The 25,841-nt window shown below is 32.9% G+C and overlaps 2 protein-coding genes across 8 annotated transcripts in view; one reads left to right on the top strand and one right to left on the bottom strand.

Moving 5' to 3' along the window:
• The window catches only part of LOC145276819 (uncharacterized), a 694,204-nt gene that overhangs the window by 335,649 nt on the left and 332,714 nt on the right, over positions 1 to 25,841 (top strand). For 2 of the 7 annotated variants that reach the window (XM_080128164.1, XM_080128160.1), the window contains exon 4: positions 17,095 to 17,131. The exons of the other annotated variants lie outside the window; for them this stretch is intronic. The gene's annotated coding sequence lies outside the window, so the exon portion shown is untranslated. The remainder of the gene's footprint in view (positions 1 to 17,094; positions 17,132 to 25,841) is intronic. 7 annotated transcript variants of the gene reach the window in all.
• On the bottom strand, positions 15,781 to 16,257 carry LOC145276583 (protein FAM200C-like). Its single transcript, XM_080127777.1, has one exon. It carries the CDS (start codon positions 16,255 to 16,257, stop codon positions 15,781 to 15,783), a length of 477 nt encoding a protein of 158 aa, XP_079983903.1.

The raw sequence follows: 25,841 nt of genomic DNA, 5'->3' as shown, positions 1-25,841 counted from the left end.
CCCGCTTTGTCCAGTGAATGGTATATGCGTTCAGAGATTACAGTGAGGATGTCTGCCGTGGAACGGGCTTGTCTAAATCCATATTGATGGTCGGTCAGAAGTTTAGCATCTGTAAGGTGCTGGGCTAGAGCATGGTTAATTAAGGTCTCAAATATTTTGGCGAAAAGTGGGAGGAGGCTAATAGGGCGATAATTTAATGGGTCAGTTCTTTCGCCAGAATTCTTGAATACTGGTACCACAGAAGCAGTTTTCCAACAGCTCGGAAAGCAAGATTCATTAAGGCATTTGTTGTAGAGTTTGGAGAGAACTGGAGCTACTTCGGCTGAGCACTTTTTTAATAGCACAGCTGGGATGAGGTCGGGTCCACATGCTTTGGAAGTGTCAAGGTTTTTTTATGATAGCATGCACCTGAGCAGGAGCTAGGAGCAAAGTGTAGTATCTGTTCCGGCAGATGTTGCACTTTGTGACCATTGCCCTTGTGGCAATTGGTTATTGGTACATGTAGGGGCAACCCTATACGTACCATCCCCTTCCCCTCCCTCCCCTTCACCTCACATAAAACCGACCTTGTGTCACATTTTGCTTACGTGGGGAAGCAAATAAATACCTACTTAGGGATTCTTACGGCGGCGCCAATGCCGTCTATAGCCCACCAATCTCAGTCCCCTATATAAGACAATAAACACCTAGACTACTAACTGAAAGTATTTGGGGGTAATTAACATCTTCGATACCGTTTGGTTTCGACAATTTCGCAACATAAAATGTAAGTGTATTTTTAAATAACTAGTTTAAAGATATGCAAAATGTGTTTCATGATTTGAAAATTAATTACCAGCATATTTTTACTTTATTTTTGTTTACTATTTATTTTAATGTGATGCAAAAGTTCGAATTGTTTTTTTTTTGTTTTTGTTTTTTTTTTGTAAAAGTCAAATATATTCTTTTGTTAGGTAGAAGTGTAACTTATCTTGCCTTTGGTAACATTTATTAGGTGAGTTTCTACTACTACATGGTTTAATTTTTAATTTTTGTGTTATTATCGAGAGTTAAAAGTCGTATGTCGGCCTTTTTTCTTGTTCTCACATAACATCGGGTGAACATAGTGACATTTCTTGGGTGCTTTTCTATCAATACGTTGATTTCTGATTTCTGAGCTGTTATTATCTAGGCTCGAATATGGCTTAAATAATGTCACCATTTTATTTTGTTTTAAATCAATAGGGTTTACACTACCATTATTTTAAGTTAAAAACACTCTAAAATAAGTTAAAGTGTAAAATAAGAAAAGAAAAAAGTATCCAGGTAGTTGAAAATGTAGCTTCGTTTGTTTTTCGTAACGTTTATTCGTTGTGTACTCATTTATTTCGTCCCCTTTTCTTCCTTTCTTATTCTGAAAAATCATCCACCAGACGAGAAGCAAAAACAATAATAAATTTAAGAATGTATAGTATCTGTATTACAGGTAAATTTTACAGAAAATGAGCCTCCATATCCAAGTAATTCTAACGTTTTAGGACGGTTAACCAAAGATTGCTATAATATGTAAGTTCTGTGCGTTTTTGTACGTGGGAAGTTACTTTTTAAGTGATAATTTGCGGGTTTATGAACTTATCAGTTTAACTTATGGTAAGTTCTAAAAGAATTTAACGAACAATCATAATAAATTATAATGGCCTTAAAATGAAGACGATTTTACTTTACTATATATACTAAACTGATCCCACTCTCTAAATTTTAAATTCGTTGTTTTTTTGTTTGTTTTTTAATATGTTCACATAGTCGCCTAAAAATGTAGAATCTCATTGTGTCTGGGGTGTGTGAGTTAGTTTACATGTGATTCTACTTACTTGTCGTCCCCTACCCGAACGTAGTGTTAGACACAAGGTCGGTTTTTAATATAGGGAATCCAACTCTTTATTTTTTGTATTATCACGGACTTAGGGTTAGTAGTAGGAAAGTGTTGTGTCGTTTATAAAATATAGAATCGAAATTTACTTTTCGCAACAAAAAGTTATAATTGCGATGGGCGAAAAATGAAAACGGAATAAAAAACACCGTTACCATTTGCACTTCGTTTTGTTTTTTTATAGCAAATTAAATCAATTTAATAACCTACCAAATTTTTATAATTAAAATAAAAATTTAGTTGATGCTTAGAGAGAAGGCACAGAAAGCTCACGCAATCTCACGTTAAAAATGTTTTTCTAAATAGTAACATTATTATTTAGAAATTCGTTCGTAACAATGAGAAATGGCGTTGTTAAATATGTTGTCCTTACATCGTTTTCTTATCTTGCCTACCAATCTTCGAATATTTTCAACTATTAAACTATTTATGAAAATAGCATGTTATACAGTAAATACGAGCTGATACAGAATCCTGAGGCAAACGGGAAAACAGATTAATGAATCGTACGATATCGAGTCTTAAGGAGCAACCATGTCTTACAACGAATTTGAATCTACTTACAATGTAGATTTATTTAACACACTCTGATTCTGACCACGTATCATTCTGTACCAGAATTATCGCCACACGCGCATACCATCAATATATATCCTTTCATTGTACCGACTTTTATTCCATATTTTTTCTTTATCTATACCCCCTGAAAATTATTTTTGATATATTTTCTTTGTATGTGCGAAATAGAAAAATTATTTGGAATTAAATCGTATATTTGCTAATGATTTGTATTTTCTGAAGCTAGAATACATCGAATATCCATGGGTTACGAAAAAAAAAACTGAGCTGTTCTGAAAATTATATTTTTTGTGAAATTTAAACAATATATATATATATATATATACATATATATGCATATATATATATATATATATATATATATATATATATATATATGTGTGTGTGTGTGTGTGTGCGTATGCGTGTGTGTGTGATAGTATACCTCTCTAACAATAGAAACACCACATTTTAAACGAAACAGTAATCTTAAATTACCTGAAGACGACTCAAGAATATCAGTTAAAGTACTTGCAAAAAAAGACGAACAAAAATAACTACGGAAGTTTCCTACACAAATTCGAAAGACATATAAATGCCCATTCAGAAAATGGAATTAAAAAAAAAAGATCATTAAGCGAAACCAATCCGTTCCATTTAACAATATCTGTGCTCGAGTTACATAGATGCGGCTTGATCCTTTCACAGTTTCTTTATAGCTCATAAGTGACAAAGCATATTTTTTACTAACCTCCAGATCATGAAAAGTTGCGAACTTCATAACAACTACCATAATTGAAGACTATCTGACTAATTCAATACTCTAAACAACATGCACCAAGCTAGTGATATCAATAAATATTGCCCTGGACTCCGAATCCCAAGTGTAAGCACCGTTGCTTAACACGCCAACGCACACAAAAAAATAAAAACTAGCCAGGAAGACATCAGAGATCACATCTGAGATACCTATATGGAAAAATATCGTTTCTGTAACTTCTAAACAGTCTGCCAATTAGACAACTGCATGTTACAAAACATCTATTAAATCATATGCTCCCACTGATAAAGATGAAGGTAATACAAACTCTCTCCAACGCCAACCAAATAAAATAACTGGTTGATCGACGATTGGTCACTAACTACATCTTAAACCTAACATACGACTTCCTCACTAGGTCCATCACCGTATTATCTAACCCTTATACCTATCTTGTTTTGGCAATATAATAAAACTCTTAGAAACTTTCAAGAGGCCTAATTCCTGTTGTACTAATAAGCGAATTTACCTCTGCTAGGCTCTGTACTTTGTAACGTGTACAACTGCTGTCTTCCTGGAACTTGTTTTATAATAGCTGAGAAATTGCCTCTGTTGTTCTTGTGTACATAAATACTAATAAAAGAACAGAATATGTTAATTATTCTTTTATCAGTCGACCTCTTCTGTTAGCTTTATTCTGTGATGCATTAATATATTAAATATCAGTTCACTCCCTTGCAAAAGGTAACTTTATTAGTTGACTAATTATTTTTGAAATATATAAATTATTATAATAATATGTTAAAAACAACATTACATATTCATGGTAGATAACATTTAAACATAATAATAAGTCTTATTTAGGAAGACTATAATGTATTGTAAAATATATTCGTTTGAATTATATCCTAAGTTGGAAGTCCTTCCGTCAATTCTATAATTAAACAACACATAAACAATGTTTTTTTCCTGACTCTGTTCTTCGCAGATATTCACATAACATCAAGAAAAATAAATAAAATAAATAAGAAAGCAACATCGCAAGTATAGGTGTCCAAATTATACGAACCTTTTTTTTAAATCCGCACTCTAATACATAAACTATCGTAAAAAAATAACTAATCAAAATGTGTGTAATTTTCTTCATAATTTCTTATCGATAATTCTGCATATTAAACAGATTTTTAAAATAATACATACTGTGTAGTAATCAATTTATTGACTCTTATGTGATGCTATATAAAGTATTAATCGATTGTTAAATGCCCTTTAATTTTAACTTCCTATTTTTGCTTAATATTGTGATATTACTTGTTTATATTCTAAAATCTTTATTCAACTCTGCAATACTTTCATTAATCATCTTGAGAATTAATAGTTGGCAACTTAACATAGATTTATAAACGAATAACCTGATTCTCTGAAATGTTTCGTAGTGCACTTTTGTAGAACTATAAAATTATAACATAAAGAAGGAATGAATACTTTATTGCATTTGTAAAACTTATATAGCTTAAACAGAATAATTTGAATTCACATATAATAATAAATCATAAAAAAATGTTTAATGTATCTATATAATAAAACATAAAAACATTGTATAAGTTTATCTATCTGATTATGCTAGCTGTTTATATAAGCGAGATAAGACACTGATAAAAAATCCTGATAGATATTACTGGAAGTAATACTTTCAAGGAGATCCTAGCCAAAAAGGAAAAGCTCAATATTTAAGAATAGAGCAATATATAAGTTTTGTGGTTCAATTTTTAATTCTGAAAAAAAAAACATATAGAGACATATATTCGATTTAAGAATTTATTGCTTGACAAAAGAAATATATGGAAGCGGTTATTTTAATTTCCTTAATCCATGGATTTTCAACAATGGCTCATATCATCAAAAGAAATGAAATGCAGTTAGCAAAATGTTCAGCTGCGAATGGACGAGATTTTGCTTTTCAGCACAATTATTGAAAATAGTTTTTGGAGCGGTTTTGGATAATTATGTGGAGAAAATTATACGAAAAGAGAAGTTGATACAACCTGGGTACTCCATTATGGAAGCAGTCCAATGTCGTTCGGGGTTATAAATCCGGGTGGGCAGAAAATATACCCATGGCAGAAAGTGATATTCCCATATAGCGAAAGCGTACTGCTCCTTATTGATATTTAAAAAAGTATACCGGGCAGCCTTATTCGTTGTTGCTTTGATTGTGTGTTAGTTGCTGTGGTCCAAATGTTTTCTCGGTGTTGATGAAGTATATCCGAAATTATCATCATGAGTAATAGAATTTGATCATTGAATTAAGTGTAGTTATCAATAGTGTAGTTATCAAAATACCAAAGATAGCTATATATATATATATATATATATATATATATATATATATATATATATATATATATATATATATATATGTTGCTGTAATTACGCTCAATAAATATATCTTTAATTTTAATACTCATCCTTATCATTATTATTATTATCATCATCATAATAATAATAATACTTATTATTATTATTATAATTATCCTTATTATCATTATTATAATTATTATTATTATCATCATTATTATTATAGTTATTATTATAATTATTATTATTATTATTATTATCATTATCATTATTACCATTGTTATTATGATCATTTATATTATTATTATTATAATTATTATTATATTATTATTATCATTATAATTATTATTATTCTAAACAACGCATGATTTTGTAAAATATTTATTGATGTATCCAGCATAATATAAGTAACATTTCAATCTAATCGTATTTATGGGTATGTCAATAACTCTGTAAACCTTGACAAATTGAGTCCCGTTATTTAATGTGATCAGAGTTATTTTGAGATTGACATATACGGTGATTTCTCTCATGCCTTTCATGTACTTACATCCGTCATTTAGGTCGTGTAAGACATTATAAAAGAACTACAGAGATACTACTTTTTATCTGAAAGGCTTCAAAATTAGGATAAACATAAAAGAATAATGTTTTTGCACTTCTCAGCTATATTATACAGTTGGCTTTTGCTTTCGTAAGCTATATAGACAATTATGTTTGTGCTACTAGTGCGGAATGTCTATCTAAATTTGTCATATTTGCAGATCCATAAATAATTGGGAAGTATCCAATTGTATTTAATTGTAAAATCAGAATAAAATCTACTAATTGTATAAAATCGAAATAATACACATGAATATACTCCAAAACTATATATATAAATAAAAAATGGAAATTAAATATTTTATCTTATCTTATCCGTCACTCCCCCATGCTACAAAGTAAACGATAAAAATGCCGGAAAATAACGATAAAAAAAAATGCCGGAAATTATAAAAAAAATACAGTTAGAACTTTTTTAACAAAAAGAAAATGTAAATGAAATATTTTACACATCCGAATGTAACGACTTTTATTCTATAAATAGATAGGCACTCGACCAAGTTATATGAAATAGAAATCTTCTTTCGCTCTAGAAAGACATGATGATATGCCAGCTAACAGTTGACAAAAAGACAGCCAACGGAACACTAGTGCAAAAACGTTAAGTATTTTTTTAAAACTAATCCTAAATGTTTTTTATGTTACCTTGTTTTTAAACTTGTTTTTCGTGTTTTATTTATGTATTTTGTCCGTATTCTCCTGTCTTATCCGTCACTCCCCCATGCTACAAAGTAAATGATAAAAACAAACAAAATGCCGGCAACTAACGATTAAAAATATAAAAATGCCGGAAATTATTCTCAATTAGATTAGATAAACTTAGGATTTTATTAAGTAGTATACTTAATATATACTATTACTGCAAGCTTGCCTGTATTGAAAATGCTTGCTCCCTTGCTGGCCAATCAAACCATCTAAGATAGTTAGCCTTATGTTCAAGTAAAATCGAAATATAATACAGTGCAAAGAAACAGTTACTCATGAAAACGAACCTCCTAAAGCAAAACCTTGAATAATTATCTAAACTCGAATGTAAATTAATATTAAGCCGACTTTACAAATTGATAATAGTTAATTATTGGATTTTAATTAATTATAAGATGAAACTCTAATGATTCAAACTCGAAAGATAACGACAAACTTCCACCCATTAATATGGGAGGGGTGATTATCATCAAAAGTGTCCTGAATTGTTAATTTAGCACTGGACTTACTACTTAGATATAAATAAGTCACTGGTACCCATTCCCCTCCCCTTCTTTTTTTAATGGAGAGTAGATAATACAGTTGATGTGTTATCGGCAGCTCCAGTAACTCTCGCTTCTCATATTTTTTCATTCAGTCCTCATTTAATGAGTGATTTTTCTGACAAAGGGTGAAGAAAAAAGCTGCTTAAAGGTCGGTAGTACTTGGTAACCAGTAGTCTGAGATGTCGGAAATTTTTCTGTCTGTCTGTCCTTGTGGCCATGTCACTAGTAAGGGTGCTGGAGGTAAATGTTTTGTCTGGGCTGAAGTTATCCGCCTGATAGTCAGGGACCCGAAGCTTGGATTAACCACTAAGGAGGCTGTCCTATCAGCAGGCGCAAAGTACTGGGACTGCTGTATTGCCATTTAGTGAGTGGATCTGGACCATGCAGTATTCTCTGGTGGGGCCTCTCGATGCCATACTCGTGGGTAATTGTTACGGCTTTAACTTTGCGTGTGTTACAAAAAAGTTCCTGTATTTTTCTCTCTTACTTTCCCTCTCTGTACTGCTCTAAACAAGTATGCCGACCTATTCCACAAATCCCAAAACCTCAACATAAATATCTCCAGAATAAAAAATCGATTTAACCTAGAACCCTATCTTCCAACGTAGACCCCTACTACCAGGTCTCCTTCTCCAACATCAGGGGTTCCAACCTTCCAGAGGTTGAAACCTAATTACAGGAGACGAAACCGGACATATTATTTCTAAGTGAAACTGGAATAGGGCCGACCACTTCTCTAGAAGAGTTCATAATTAACGGATAATCTAAGTTAACAGCTAAATCTGACGCCCAAGATCGCCATTGGCATGGAATATGTGCCTACATTAAGGGTGGCTTCCCGTGTGGCAGGGATATCCCTAGAGAAGATCCTAATTGATCCTATATGTGTTTCAGGGTTGCACTTGCTAACACCACTGCATTTATATTTGCCCTCTATAGGCCCCACAACAGCGGAGTTACTATCTTTAAGAGCATATCTGAGAAAATATGTGGTTAAGTGGTGACTTCAACGTCCATAACGTAGAATCGCTGACCCATTCAAATAAGACAGATGATAAGGGGAGGTTTTGTCATGATTTTGCCATTGCTTATGACCGCACTCAGATTGTTCGCGATCCCACCCGTGTGCCCGATACATCCGGTCAATATGCAAGCCTCTTAGACCTTTTTCTCTCATCTTCCCCTCAGCTATGTGCATGTTCCGTTCATTCTCCTCTAGGATCCTCCGACCACTCCGTCGTGTCAGTTAACATAAAAACGAAATGTAAGAAGCCCATAGACGTACCCCTCCACCGTACTGTATACCGATACTCTATGGCTGACTGGGATAGCTTCCGTACATTCATATCTGATTTACCTCTGCACTCCATGTTTGAAAAGGAAGTGTACTCTATAGTATCAGATCTGACCGAATGGTTAATTGTAGGCATAGACCAATTCATACCATCTCAAAAATTCCAACAAAAACCTAGCAGCCAGCCATGGGTCTCCCCAGAATGTGTTGCTGCCATCGCGCACAGAAATCACTTTTTCCATAGCTACCAACATAATAGATGCACTGAGACTAAAGCTGCTTTCAGGACTGCCAGCAACCACTGTAAAAGAGTAATAAAAAAAATGCAAGAGAGCAATATGCCCAGTCTGTTAAATCCAAGGTAGCTGATCAGCGGATTGGTTCCCACCAGTTTTGGCAAATAACAAATAGGATCCTGAACAGAAGTGTTCGTTCTATCCCAACAATTATCACTGGACCAGAGGTCATCTCGTCAGCGGCAGACAAGGTCAAACTATTTGCAAAGAACTTTGCAACTAATTTTCCCCTATGCGACGTATGTCATCAACTCCCCATATTTCCTCCTATAACACAGAACAAGCTAGGTAACATACAAATATCCGTGCATGAGGTCGCCAAACTAATCAAGAACCTAGATTCCAGTAAAGCAACTGTCCCTGATGACATTATAGTGTTAAAAAAGCTTCAACCAGAACTTGCTCCCATACTTACGAAACTATTTAAGCGCTGCCTTAAGGAGAAGTGGTTTCCGACTCCCTGGAAGACCTCATCAGTTTGCCCTGTATTTAAGAATTAAGGTGATAAGTCATCTCCCTCTCAGTAAAGACCAATAAGTCTCCTGTGTGTTATGAGTAAGTTTCTGGAATCCATATTAAATAGAGAAATAATCAACCCCCTCAGCAGGAATAACCTTCTTAGTGACACCCAACATGGTTTCTGCTCTGCAAGATCTACCGCAAATGTGCTGACGGTTATATCCCAAAGGATTAGTGAATCTCTCGACAAAGGCTTTCTTTCTAGTGCAATTGCTCTTGACATATCAAACACCTTCGACAAGGTATGGCATAAGGGTCTACTTCACAAGATTTCCAGCTACGGTATGACTGGAAATGTTTTCTCAATCATTAAATCATTTCTCTCCGATAGGCTCATAAGAGTAGTGGTAGATGGACAAAAATCGGAGGCCTGCAATATAAATGCTGGAGTCCCTCAGGGGTCAATCATGGGCCCAACTCTCTTCCTGATCTACATCAATGACATCCCTAAACACATACTTAAATCATTCGTTGACATCTATGCTGATGACACGACCATCTACGGCAACACATCAAAGGCTGTAAATGACAAAGTTCTCTCTGATTCTCACTCCTCTGATCTCGAGCGCGTGGTTCAGTGGGGAAAGATGTGGATGGTTACCTTTAATGCATCAAAAACCAAACTCCTATCCTTACATCATCAACGCTCGGATCCCCATCTTGCATCAATTGTGATGGATGGCTCTCGTCTGGGAGAGGGCCCCGTGTTTTGACAAGCTTCTGAGTTTGACCGTTACGCCTGATCTGAAATGGAACACGTACATCAAGTCTATTGCCAAGGTCGCTGGAAAGATGGTGGGGTCCTTCTACCGCTCTAGAAGATATCTCACTACTGATGCAATTCTCTATCTATATAAAAGCCAAGTACGTCCAAGGATGGAATACTGTTGCCATATCTGGGCAGGAGCTGCTAAAAACAGCCTATCCTGCCTTGACAGAGTACAAAATAGACTTCGTGGGTTAGTGGGGGATGCCCTTTTCTCTACCCTGCAACCTCTCTCCCACAGAAGAGACGTTGCGAGCCTATCCTTGTTTTATCGTTATTTCCATGGCAGGTGCTCGTCTGAACTCCAATCTCTGGCCCCCCCTCGCCAATCTTTCACGAAAAACAACCGTCTAGCTGAATCCACTGTGAAAAATTTTCCCCACTCTATATCTGTGCTTAAATCAAAACGCGGATTCCATGAACAAAGCTTCTTTCTTAGAACTGCACGCCTGTGGAACTCTGTTCCGTCTGCCTGCTTCCCACCTGACTACAACTTGGATGTCTTCAAGTCCAATGTTAACAAATTCCTAATGAACCGCCCCCTTATGTAAACACTTCATCAAATCTCCACACTAACGTAATGCACTTGCAATAACCCTTATCCCTGAGTGGCTTCTGGGCCTTGATACGTGGTGATCACTGTGTAAAAAAATATTATGCATTTTCCATGAATTACTACGAAAATAAGACAATTCAGGCTAAAACGATGCAAATAAATATTTACATCACAAGTAGTATTTAATAATAACACTTTAAAACTTAAAAATAAATTGAATGATGCCTGCATCCAAATTATTAAACACGTACTTTATATCAGTTTTAAATTGCGGATTAAACTATATTTCTGGGTTGATGTTTATTTTTACTTTTGTCTTGGATTAAGCTGCATCCGTTCAGCCTTGGATATATGTATGTAAAATTCAATACCTCCTCAATATTGGCAAGTAGTTAAACTAACATGCTGTTAGCTTTCTGATTTTGTAAACCATGCAGTAAGAGTATTATATTAGTCTTTTTAATGCAGTATCTATTGAGTATAGAACTTAACACTGCATTAGACTACTATTTAGTTCGAAATCAACACTTATATTTGTTAACAAAAGCAGTCAGTGTTTTTTTCTTATATTGACTAAACGTGTCTACAAATAAAGAATAGGTTACTTCAACTTTAAATAATCGTGCATTAAGAAATTACTAAGAATTACATTTTAAATCGAAAACACATCGTATTATTCATTTAATCATACCCTATTTGGAAACAAGAATAAATTCTTTTCATGCAATATTTCTGCCTTTTTTAAAAGAAAGTTTTTTTTTAAATTTCAGTACAAGTAATTAAAACGTCATTACACATATGATTTCCGTATTGAAATAACATGCTAGAAATGCATACTTATATAGATGCATTAGAACAGGGAAATACCGTTCTACATGCACGTGTAAGCCATTTTAAAATATTAGCTTTTTTATAGCTTATAGATAAATCACTACTGGTGGAATCTCATCAATATTAAATGTATAGTAAAACAATCCGTTACCATGTTCATTCTGTTTACAAAAGAATACGAACGGAATAAAACGGCAGGTGTTTGTGGATTGTTGCATGTTATATGATATAAATCACTTGCTGTTATGTGTTATTTTAATTTTATTTCTAAAGATTAAGGAGCAAAATAAACGTTATTTTTCAATAGAGATGTTGCCGGCATATTTTCATCGGAAAACACAATATTTAAAATAAACGCGTAAAAGTAATTTATTATTTGGAAAATTATAAGATGCAACATTATCATAAACCTTCTTAAAGTTACAAGTTATACACGTGTGTTGGAAATATATGTACGTGTGGTAAATGAATCAATGAAATTAGCGAAAAAATATTATTAAAACACTTTAAGGATTTTATTTCTTAAGTGTTCCTCGACGTTTCAGGATTTATTTTTGATTTTAAATGTACCTGTTCAGAAATTATTGATAATTACTTCTTCAACAGTTGCCTAAGTGTAATAATTCAATTCTTGGATTGAATGTTGAACATGTTTTTTAGTTTGAATATTCTTTACCGGATTAAAAATAATCGTATTTTTTCTATCTAATATAATAATCGTCTGCATTTTCTGCATAATGGTTGTGCTACTTTCGTTGAAAATAGTTTTATTTTCAATTCTTTTTAGAATTCCTTTAATTGCACCGCATGACCTACCATCGACAGTTAATTTTTGTATTATTATTTCTTAAGAGTTCCTTGACGTTTCAAAATTTATTTTCGATTGCAAATGTGTTTGTTCAGAAATTATACACAATTTCTTTTTCACCAGTTTCATAACTCTTATATGTATCTGTAAATATAACTGCTAAGCGTTCATTCACTTAACAATAATTGCATCTGTTTTATGATAATTTATTTTTGCGTAAACTAAAGCTGTGCTTGATAAAATAACATTAACATTAAACATAAGTTGTTTACTATTGACATAGCTATTCATATTAACCATGTTTTGCTAGGGACAAATCCATAATAACATGGATTTTAAAACGACATTCTTTATGCGGAGTATACATTCGATAATCTTTATTTAAGCAATTCTCGAAAGTGTATAACAAACTACTTTATTAGCATTTCATTAAACGACAAATGTCATGGAATAGTTGAACATTCAGTGCAGGGCTGTACAAAGTATATAATGAAATATTAAACACAAATATTCCCCTTATGCATATGAAACACAGAACATTTAATTTTCCTATTCAAATCAGGTTGTTCTACAGAAGTTGTAACAACGTCGCTATCTACTTAACGAGTATATTTCATATTCACATGGAACTTTCTCTTTTGGAGGAAGCCTGTTAAAACGCATATTGTTAGTGCCGTTTTTATATGGTTTAATGTATATCATAGTTAATTGGCATATATTATTGTGCATCATAATATTCAATATTTAATCGAATCACAACCGATATTCATTAAAATACAGGGTGGAAAAATAAAATTGTCGCTATAGAAAAGGCCACATGATTTCCTTTACGATTTTCCTTTTTTAGGTTAAGACGATCAACTTGTTAGCCAGTTGTGTATAAATCCCAAAAGCAAAAGGGTCCTTATATCATATCTGAAAGTGAAACGATCTTCAACGAGCGAGACCAGAGATGCCCCGCTGTACACGTCATACTGTCTACCGATCCAAGTCATGACAACTGGACCATTGCCAGCACGCACAAAATGCATTGCTAGAGTTTCACGAATAACAGGACCATACCGAGGGTAAAGAAAAGAAAGTTTCCGGCCAGGGTAATGGTATTTGGTGTGATTTCAAATGAGAGACACATCCTGTCATCTCACTTCTCTGCAGGTGGATTTAAAGTTAACACCAAAGTGATGTGCTGAAACGTTTTCTAATCTTCTGGTACTCTAACGTGACCCACAGTAGACGATGGGTTTGACAGGAAGAATTGGCACCAGTTCACACGTGCAAAAAGACTCACGCTTGGCTTCAAAAGGATTGGAAAGACTTTGTACATTCCGCTCATTAACCCCCTTTTCCCCAATCTGAAAGAGATGGGCTTCGTTTAATCATTCGCCGAGAAAATCACAAGCATAATATCCGACAACATTAAACCCAGCTCACCGCCGTCATCCGCGAAGTAATCGCCGAATCCCCTTAGGTTCTCAACTTTTTTTTATTCATGGACCCCTTTTCCCTTCTTTTTATCTTGGTGGACCCCTTCATAACTATTGGTCATAAGACAATCTTTTATTTTTCACTAATACAAATTTTGAGGTTTTAATAATCAAATAAATATTATATAACTAGCTTTATCCTGCCACGCGTTGCTGTGGCTCAATTTGGTGTAATGGAAAAGTCTAATAAAAAGAGGAAATGCATGTTTCTTATATTCTTAGTACAGCAATCGACTCGCATTTGCGAAAATGTAAGAAGTGGCACTCTTGCAGTACGTAAATGTTTGAGTTAAAAAATTGTTTAGTTGAAAGCAGTAATAAATGAAGTTCATAGTTAGATTCCTGGGTTGGACTCGTCAAAACCGGAAGTATAACCTTAGTAGTCTGGCAGTGTGCATCTTACGGAATGAAGAAATGCAAAACAAAACAATGTGATCTTAATCGGACGTTTAGCGGGTTTATTTATTTATTTGTATTTTGTTTTGTTTTTTAAGTAAAATGCAAGTAATATCATGGTATCGGTGCGGTCGAACAATAAATGGTAACAAAATTTATTTATTTATTTATTTAATAATAAGTTTTTAGTGTGAAGTAGTAATAAATAAAGCTCATAGTCAGATTCCGCGATTAGAGTTTTCAAAACCGGAAGTAACATCCGAGTTGTCACGCAGTTTGGGTTCTACGTATTAGGGGGAAAAAGCAAAAAGGTAAAACGATAATGTTAATCGGGCCGTAATTCTTGTTTTTTGATGGGAGAGAAGTGAAAAAAAAGGCAAGTAATGCGTTTTATAACCTTTTACGATTCCAAACCGGTGTTTAATCCAAATGTTCCTTGTGGACGCATTCTCGGCGGTGTTAAGTGGTAGCAGGAGTAGTAGGAATTTAATAGAGAAATTTTGTTTACAATTTCCATTGATTCTAACCGGTTTTGGTAGTGAACTCTCACCGGGAAAAATATAGGAATCTACGGTTATAGAGGAAGTGTAATGCTAATAGGCCTATAGCACACGTCAGATCCTATGCTGCAGTTTGTGCACATGTTTGCATGTAATGCCTTGATTTTTAATCCTATTAAGGCCCACCTCACGCGGGGAAAAATGAGTTAATTTTATTTATATAGAGAAGAGAAGAGAAGATAGAAGAACGGATAGAGGATAGAAGAGAAGAGAACAAGAGATTAAGCTTTACTTTTAAGAGAAAACTAATTCAAAGCAAATAAAGTATTCTACAACAACTATAATAATTATGATAATAATGATAATAATAATAATAATAATAATAATAATAATAATAATAATAATCTAAATTAGAGTGATAATAACTCTTTATCAATATATTGTATTAAAATATTACAATGTTTCTTCCATGGCCAAGCCGACAGAGATCAGAGCTTTTCAGGCAATTGAATTCACTGCATAATTTATGTACACTGATTAAACTTTTTGATAAACCGTTCAAGTGGAATGTGTAATTAAAAAAAATACATAGAAATTTTATTCAGTGAGATACCTGTGGTTGACGCTGCTCGGCGAGTTTCTTTATATCTGGTTCCATCGATGTTAATGATAATCAAAAGTGCCCTCTTTTCACAATGGCAAGTCTATTGCAAGCTTTTGATAATAGTTGCGAAACAAAACTAAATCCCGATTCAACAAGATAAGATGTTAGAAAAGCAATAACGTTGAGATGTGCTTTATCCCAGAACAAAAGGTACTTTGTAGCAACATCATTTGTCTTCCATACATTGTACTTTCCATCTTTGAAGTTTGCACGCATAATTTCATCACTCTATAATTCAATGATAGGCACTTGCAATGATATATCTATATCGGCAACATTAACTTCAAAAGGAATTGAAACCCAAGTCGGTATAACCATCATGAGTCGGTCACTAAACCGATTTTGCATATCTGCATGCATACTTTCCATATATTCAGCATATAATGCAAGATCTTCATCTTGCAAATCGCTGCTAACAGAGGCCAAACAAGGAAACTGTTCAAATGCACGACGACTGATGTTATTCATATACAATTGTAGTTTTCTCATAAAAGCAGCAATAACACTTTTACTAGATATCCGATCAGAATCTTTTCCTTGGAGCTGTTTATTAAGTGAATTCAGTTTTTCAAATATATCTGATAAGAAAAACACATAAAATTTATTTGCAAGCAGCTGTTCTCCAAGTTGTTTGTTAGCAAGAAAGGAAACAATAAAATCCCAAATGCAATGGAATTCTGAAGACAATTCCCCTTTGATAGCCATCACACCTCTGTACGTAATACAAGCCGCTCGAACTCTTCTCCATTTTGCTTACATAATTACTTAAAAAGGCGGTCTCTGAGAGAATTTGATTTAACATGGTTAACTACTTGTATTACGGCAGTAAAGGCATCATGCAGACGTGCACTCATTTTATTTTCAAGTAAGTGTTGACGGTGTATCACGCAGTGAATACAAAATACTTGCGGGACAGCTTTTTTTAAATGTGCAATAAGCCCTTTGTATCTGCCTGCCATCAAACTTGCACTATCAGTAGCACAAGCGATTATATTTTTTAGGGGAATGTTATTTTCCTGGAACTAAGTAACAATTTCAGCAAAAGAAAATCGTTTCACCTTGTGTCTTGTCACTAGACTTCTAGCAAAAAGCATTTCCTCTTAGGGTCCTTCATCACTGTTAAATCTAACATATGCTAATAAAATGGCCTCATTATCTCTTAAAGTGGATTCATCAAGTTGAAGGGAAAACTGTTTCACTTGCAAACGTGCTATCATTTGTTTTTCGTCATCCTCTGCCATTTCCCCAATGCGTCCTGACACAGAAGAGTTGCTTAAAGGATGGAATTAGAAATTTCACTGGCATTTTGTTTCATAACTCACGAAATTATAACAGACACTGCTGTTTCAACAACATTATGCCATTTTCCTGCCTTTGCTATTATTTTGCTAATTTCATATTTCATGCCAGTAAACCATCACCCATTTTACTCACTTTGTTATTAAACAATTGAGACAGTGTTTTTCGAACTTGGAAATCATCATGAAGTTTTTTCAAGTATTCTACTGGTTTATCTTTCTTTCCTGTTTGCTTCTTTTCTAGGTGGACTTTTAGCTTGGAAGGTTTCATGCTATCATTTGTAAGTACATCCATACATATGACGCACATTTGTTTCGATTCATTATGTGGTGCTGGAATAAATTCGTAAGACTAATATTCAACGGAGTACTGTCGGTACTTCTTTTTACTTGGAGTAGTCATGGGATGTCTGAAAAATAAACATATATATATATATATATATATGCATACATACATGTATATATTATATAAACACACAGCTGGTAATACAATTACTGCAGTTCATAATATCTAACTATATATATTGCTATTCATTTTTATGAATTTTCGACAAATAAAACACATGTTTAGAAATAGAGTGCAAGGTAAATGTTTGAGGTAAATCTGGTAAATAGAAATATTATAGTTAAAAAAAATTGAATGATTGAAAAAATACTATACAAAATTACAGTATAAATTAAATTTTTATAAAAAAAGCAATTCCGAGTTGGTTTTCTTCATGGACCACCAAAACATCGTTGTGGACCCCCATTGTTTATGTTTTGCTTGTGGACCCCGAGAAATATTGCATGAACCCCTAGGGTCCATGTGGACCCTGGTTGAGAACCCCTGCCTTAGGCGATTTAAGTACGTCAGTACATATGTGGGCATGTTGAATTTTGGCGATGAATGGTTTAAAATAAAATGTCTAATAAAAATCAGTAAGGATAATCCGTCTTACTACAATAATGCTAGTTTATTTTAATGTCTTAAACCTTTTTCCATCACTCTTTGCGTACTGATGAGAGATCATATTCGAAAGTCTATTATTGTCAACGGTTATTCTTAATTTTAATAAAATGAATATAGTTTCGAAGACGATCGTGCGCTCAATTTGATTTTGTTTGTTTGTCTTTTTGACACTGATTCATAATTTACAATTATCAATCTTTGAACTCGGAAAACAGGAATATTTTCTTTGTCGGAACTATAACTCGTAAATTGAGAGGACTTCAAAGCAAAATAGGATAAGCGAAAGTATAAAGCTGCTAAACGTTAACAAAGGGTCCACTTTATTATGATTAATGTGCTATGTAACTACCGTGATGTTGTCTTTTACTTTCATGATTCACGATATTGATTTTTCTGTTTATAATATCGATAAGCTAAAATGTATTTTTATATGTATGCTGTTCAATTTTTCTTTTTTTGATACTATGTTTTTCGCTTGATGTTATATCTTATAATATATTCGAGAGTATTTGGGACGAATTACTTGTTTTCATTACAATTTTGTACTATAATGTATGCATTACACACACAAAAAAATCGCCACTCAAAAAGTGTCAAATCCATCAAAACTCCACCGGAGTTATATACGTTAAACAGACGCCAATGAAAGCTTATCGGCTCAATTCTTCTAAAAAAAATTAATAACACGCAACAGAAAGATTAACATTTACGTCATTAATACGTAAATTCAGTTATCATCACAATGCAATTTGCAATCACTTTCACACCATGCGATGTAAATAAAAAAAAAAATGAGACATTATTCTTGACAGTCTATCCTTTAAATTAAAAGCGATATATGGTTATGGTTTAAGCGACATTTGTAGAACACGCCGAAGGTAATTTTATTTTGGTAAAGTTTATAAGAAATTCCTTAGATTAAAATTGGCACGAACAATTTTTTTACTCACGTTCGCTCAAAACAAGGCAGATTGCCAATTAGATGTAAGCAGCTTCTCTTCAAGACCATGCCTAAAATACATTTACAAAATTTTGGTGTACGTTACATTTAAACTTCTGCATATATCTGCATTTAGGAAAGGTGGTAGCTGGAAAAAAATTGAAAGTCTAACTGTTCGAGAAAAAGAAACTATTCCAGTAGAAAACTTTCTGTAATTTAGAAATACGAATAGTAAACGGTGTGAATTATTACTAAACGGGGTTGTTAAAGATGTGCACGTTGATGGGACTACAAGTGGAATGCGTTCATAAGAGCACAATTAATTTAAATAATTGTAAAACATACACACAGAGATAAGTTGACAAAACCAGACCTATTTGATTAGAAACTTAGTTTAGATCCTATCCACGTGGGAAAGACTGGTAGCAAATAACTTTGCACACTACTCCATGCATACGTGAATGGTTGCCTGGTAGAGGGAGAGGATACTGTCAGATCTGAGTAGCCAACTATCAAGCAGTAAATTAGCAATGTATTCATTTCAATTCTCGTTCCCTGTGAAAAGAAATGTTAAGAACTACTTCTCAGATAGAGGTTTATTTGTCATAGATACTAACAGTAATGTTACCATTCATTTCACTACGGTCTGTTGTTCTTTTTTGTAAGGATCCTGCCATTGTCGTACATTTGTGTAAACACGTGAATGTACCTCGCGGATGTTATAGAGCGTTGTATAATCAGCAGATATACTCATCTCGAGCACAGTGTTATTAGATTCGTCGTTAATTTATATAAGGAAACATAGCGGTTCAAGAATCGACCTCTGCGGCACTCTCTTATTCATGTTATCCTGCTTGGATGGACGTCAATTAATGGCAATCTCGATGGACCTATTATTTAAGAAGGATCACATTTTATTTAGTATTCGATCATATTTATGTTTAATTAGTAACCGTTCCTGCTAGATTTTGCCAAAGGAAGTTGATATATCAAGAGATACAGGTTTTGCGAAGTGTTGAAATAGTGCTTGATTAATTCACTCTCAAGGATTTCAGCAGAAAAGGGAGACGGGACTTGCAGGGCGATAATTCAGAGGGTCACTCCTGTCGGCAGAATTAGCGTACTCTGGTATAACAAAGGTCAGCTTCCAGCTATTAGATATGCAAGACTCGGCAAGGCAGATGTAGGGTTTGGAGAGTACGTGGGCTTGCTCAGCCGAGCATTACTTGATTAGTTTAGCATGGATGAGATCAGATTCACTAGACCTCAAGATATTTAATATATGATTATATCGCAGGCATGAGAAAAGTGTATTTTCAGATTATCAACTTTGACCAGTTCGCATAGGGAAATTTGGGGAGGGTTCTATTTGTTAACTCTAATGTAAGAGGCGAGTCTCCAAACAAACGGTTATCTTTCAGATGCAAGGTTCCTTGTTTACTTGCGGTTGTAACGATGTAAGATTCCGTTGTACGGAAGACCAAATCGGCCATAATTTAAATATTTAAAGTCATTTATTGAATTTAAATATTTAAATTGATATACTGTTTAAATGATAATATACGTCTACGATGTTTTTATTGGCGCTTTTCTTCGTATTTTTTAATAACATTTTTTTGCACCATTTACAAGTTTATATATATAAGCATATAGTACCCTGCCCAACCATGATGTGGTAAATCACACCTATAATTTTACAGATCCGAATGACCCCACCATTCAAACAAATCGCATTAAGGGTAGCTGGAGTATCTGGAAAGCCAAATTCAGAGCGATGCGAGGAACTAGTCGTGCAAATTTCAACAGTCATCTGCAGGAATTTCTTTGGCGGCGGCGAATAAAGGAAAATTATTTTAGTAACATTCTATATTGGATACGTTTTTTTTTTATGAAGTTTAAGTAAAAAAAGTTCACTTTTTTTATTATTAAAAATACATTTCATGAAAACACTCATTATAAAATGTTCACGTTATTTAATTTTGTTATTTTGTTACAAATTTCTAATAAAGATTATTATTTTTTTATTATTAAAAATACATTTCATGAAAACACTCATTATAAAATGTTCACGTTGTTTAATTAAAAGTTCTCAATTTTAATCTAATAGTTTTATAATTTTGTTATTTTGTTACAAATTTCTAATAAAGATTATTTTAATTTAAACGGTAATTTGGTTTTCATTATAACCCCCGTCATGTTAAAGGCTTTAAAATCACTTTAAATAGTAAATCAATTTTAATATTAAAAAAAAGAAGAGAAATCAACAGGAAAAAAATCTCGTGTGAAAACATTACGAGATACTTTTCCGTATAATTAATAAATGTATCTTTATTTTACTATTACAGTATTAAAAAAATTATTTGTAAAAAGAACTTGTAAATGGTGCAAAAAAATGTTATTAAAAATACGAAGAAAAGCGCCAATAAAACATCATAGACATTTTGGCCGATTTGGTCTTCCGTACAACGGAATCTTACATCGTTAAAACCGCAAGTAAACAATGAACCTTGCATCTGAAAGATAACCAAACAAACAGTTCCGATCCCCCGTTTACAGTAGATGGGAAGTTTTGATTGTTGGAAAGTGTTTGAATTAATGATTGCTCAATGACAGTAAATGTATAACTGAAATATAATATTTGACTATGTATAGGTGTTTTCTGAAAAAAAAATATACGTAAAGCAATTGCCTCAAAAACAATTACATATACTTAGCAATATATAATTGTAACTTACATGTACATTTTACTGAAATGAAATTAATTACACGTTCGTATTCCATCAGATTACAGATGAGTTATCCGATTTATTGCTGTAAGAACCGTTTTTAATTCATACAGTGAGTTATTGTAATCTTCTGCTAAAAATTCCTCTTGAAATAAATTCCTAAACGTCAAAGTTTCAATCCAAAGGCTTTTATTAAAATGTGCGTTATACATTTTAATATTATATTTGTACGCGAGTAAAACATATTAACGTGAAGTAAATAGGAGAAAGTTTTTCACATACAAGTATATAATGGTTTTACATATGCTGTTTTTTTTTTAATTTTCTAGGCTTATTTATTATGATTTCTGCCAGCGTTACGATATTTTATTATTTCTTACAATCTTTTATTTATTAAGTTGTACATATATGCTTGCTTTGTTTAGTATTTTATTCCTGTAGTTATTCTTTTTAAAATTCAATTATGATTTTGCGTTGGCTTTTACTTTAATTGTTTTATTTTTACAATCTTAATTTTTACCCGAAGATATGTTTAGCAATTGACGTAAACATCGGTGTGGTTTTATTTTCAACTGTGAGGTATATATTAAAATATATAACTTATTTATGTATAAATCTACAAAAATCTCAAATGCGTGTGTATTTTCAACTTTGGCAACAGTCGCGCTTGACTTTATAAGAAGTTTATGAAAAAGCTAAATATTAAACGATCTTCTATATCGACTGATTATATAAAGTTTTCGTTTATTATTATTCAGAATTTCGTAATGTCTAAATAAAAAAATAGTGACTTTTCAATAAAGCGAGAAAATCAAACTACTTCGCGAAGTATGTAGTAAACTTTCAATCCCTATATTGTTTATATAAATATGTAATATGGTTATTTGGTTTTCACAAAAAGCGTTTGTTTTCAAGCATCTTCCTGGAAATTGAAGCTTAAAGAAAGTTTCATAGTCCTACGAGAAATTTAAAAAGCTAGTACTATTTATATGCGAATATAATAGCTATATTTCTAAGACCTCTATATTTAATTGTTGCACAATGTTTTTAGTATAACGTATTACGTAGTAAAATGGTAAAATGTAACGTGATTCCCAACATTAAAAATGGATTGCTATGTGCAATGGGGGAAAAAGCAATGAATGTTTTATAAATAAAATATATTTTATATAACTTATTGATTTGATGAGAATAAATCTCAAAAAGTAGCTCAATATTTTGAAACTTAATTAAAAACTTCGTTCCAGATTAAAAAAAAAAACACCTCTAATTTTTTATGGATCGTTGCGATTGTTCCGATTTTTCTTGTCTTTAAACACAATAATAACGGTTGTGCAATACCATAGGATTTTAAATATCAGGTAGAATGCGTTATGATTAAAATAACAAATAATTTCTATATAAATATGTATAAATCCCATTGGCTGTAATTTTTCTAAAACCGTTTCATGTTCAGGATGTAGAACTGCTTATCCGCCAATTTTCTATGTTTTAATCGCAAGAACGCGTGTAAAACATTGTTTTAATTAAATATGAGCATTTCGTATCTTATCGGTAGTGAAGATTGTTTTTAAATTTATGAGACTCAATAGAAATTATCAGCCAGTTTTGCATATTGTGGACATAGAGAACATATGTAATTTGGTTCTATATAAAATAATGGAGGCGCAATTTTTCCCGTCTGGACCAAAATACCGTAGGTTTAAAACAGTAGATGCTGCATACAAATTGAGTATGTTTGCACTATTAGCATTACATCTTTTAACTGTAAAACGACATTTTAGAGGCAGTAATTCGTTATATTAAAAAATTACATTTATTTTTAAGATCGATATCAGCAGCATCGTCATGAACTACAGAGGAACTTCTTCCAATTTTAACCCTATTCCATAAGCACTCTTATAACTCCATTCTTCAACGCGTGATGGTATACTTTTTCTAACTTTACTGGGTTTACGCCGTCATTAACTAGCTACTGAATTCATGTACATCGCATACGCTTACAACTTTTCATATACACAAATAAGAATGTTTCCTTTTACATATTCACTGAAATTAGATTGGCTAAATTCTAAGCATTCATACATTCTCGATTAAATGCATCAGCCTCAAAGCCGAACGCTCAATTGTATTGTAATATGATCTCTTCCGATTATATGCATACGAAAGAGAAACGTTCTATCGTATAACTTATCGCATTAAACATGTGTTTATACATAAAAAATAAAGCTGCAGTGAGCGTGTGCCATTAAACTAATAAACTTCCGCGCGCGTGTGCTTGTGTTTACACACATACACTTTCGTGTGCGTGTGTGCTTTGTTTTTGTGTACTTGCGTGTGTGTGTTCGTGCATGTGTATGTGCGCAATTAAACCAATAAACCGCAACAACTTGCGCGAGATTTTCTTGATTCTACACATACATGTGCACATGTTCATACATATATATGTTCGTGCGTGTTTTTTTTTTGCTTGCTTTAGTGAGTCCATCTTTATGTACATGTGTGCGCTTGTGTGTGTGTCTGTGTGTGTGTGTGTGTGTGCCATAAAACCATGCAGCCACGTAAATTCAGACACGCGTGTGTTGGTGTGTATACATATAAAAAAGCATGTGCACTTGTGTTTGCTTTTTTTGGTTTCTTGTATGCGTGTGTATTTGCTAATAGTATGTGTATGGGCGTGCGTGTTGTGTGTTTTTTGTACATATGCATTCGTTATGTTAACATGAACGTTCAGCATCAGAACAGCTATTATATTTATTGTTTTGAAGACGGTAATAAATAAAATAATAAAATAAAGCGCAACTGACAAAATACTACTTCTATGGAAGTACACGCGAATTTATTCATAATTGCAAAATTAGTCAAAATTGCGGAAACACAGCACAATCGCAACTGAAAAATTGTTCCAACGCTCCTTTGAAATATAAATATGCTTAATGAAGTGGCACTTATGCACTTATATAGGCATGCTGTATATCGGTAGTATAATTCAAGTTTTACAATATCTTCTGTTTTTTAAATTGTTAGGTTAAAGTATAGAATAATTCTAATAAAACTTGCGGAGAATGCTCTGTTTTATTAAGCATTGATATAAAGATCGATTGTTAAATCTTATTCTTTCGATTATTTTCGTTTTTTTGGGGGGGTGGGTGGGGGAGCACAATAAAAAATAAAGATTAAAATGGAACGAACTTTAAATTTTGGTTCAATTTTAAGAAAAACCTTAAACAGAGCATCATCCGCAATTTTACCTGATTTGTGTTATACTTACACATTTATGGTGCATTTATTAAAACGGCCCTTTATTTCTCAAGGTCAATCCCCCGAGTAAGAATATATATATATATATATATATATATATATATATATATATATATATATATATATATATATATATATATATATATAATGATTATCTCTATATATAAATTCAAGTTTTACGATATCTTTTTTACTTTATTAAATTGTTAGGTAAAACTACAGAATAGTTACAAAACACCCGCCAGCCAGGTAACTAAAGTTCATAACTACCAATTAATTGATTTTTAATATAGTATTCAGGTAAATCTATAACAAGCGATAATAAAATGAATGGTTTATTTTATTGTCGGTGGACCGCAATCACGTGATTAAAATTTTAGCAGAATAAAAATTGGGAGACACTAGGGTCAGGAAAATCGGAAATAGTAATTCAAGCAGATACGCATGGGAACACTACTAGGAATATTAATTTTGTTTTAGTAAGAAGGATAACGAAATAGTAATTCTTGTTTCCTGGTAAATGCGTGCTTAAACAAAGAAAAGTGCAGTAAAATCATCATCATCATCATCATCATCATCATCATCATCATCATCATCAACAACAACAATAATTAAACGACTAAGTAAATAATTGACGTTTCATTTTATTTCAAGTTTCACATTTTTTTAAATTTGATGGGCGCAATGTATATTTTGCGGTGATTGGGCCAGAGTATTCCCGTTGTCACATTACCTCCCCCACAAAATAACGCATATACTAAACTATTAAATCATTAAAAACTTATTTTAAAAGACATTTGTTTTTTTTTAAACTCATACGTGTAAAGTTTGTAATCGACGCGATTAACGTGATAAAAGAAAAAAAAACAGGGGTCCTGTGCGGATTTCAAAGGGGGAGGGCATTTCCGTAACCCTCAACATTTTCCCCATGTGTACTAATCCACAAAAACACGTGGGCGAGTACAGTTAGTAAGAAATAAATGGAATAAATTTTTAGAGTCAGAATTATATGTACATTATTTCAATAACCATTGTTTTCTTTGCTTTTTTTTTAGTTTTATATTGCACTAAATGTAACGTAATCCTACAATTCATCTGCCCTTTCTAAAAAA

This window comes from Euprymna scolopes, chromosome 5, assembly GCF_053919585.1.
Source record: "Euprymna scolopes isolate OS-2025 chromosome 5, ASM5391958v1, whole genome shotgun sequence".
NCBI classification, from domain to species: domain Eukaryota; kingdom Metazoa; phylum Mollusca; class Cephalopoda; order Sepiida; family Sepiolidae; genus Euprymna; species Euprymna scolopes.
Note: the sequence above shows the minus strand (reverse complement) of the source record. Positions and strands in the feature narration are given on the sequence as shown.

Excerpts from the sequence above, each read along its gene's own strand:
- LOC145276583 (XM_080127777.1), bottom strand. The coding sequence starts at position 16,257 with ATGGCTATCAAAGGGGAATTGTCTTCAGAATTCCATTGCATTTGGGAT.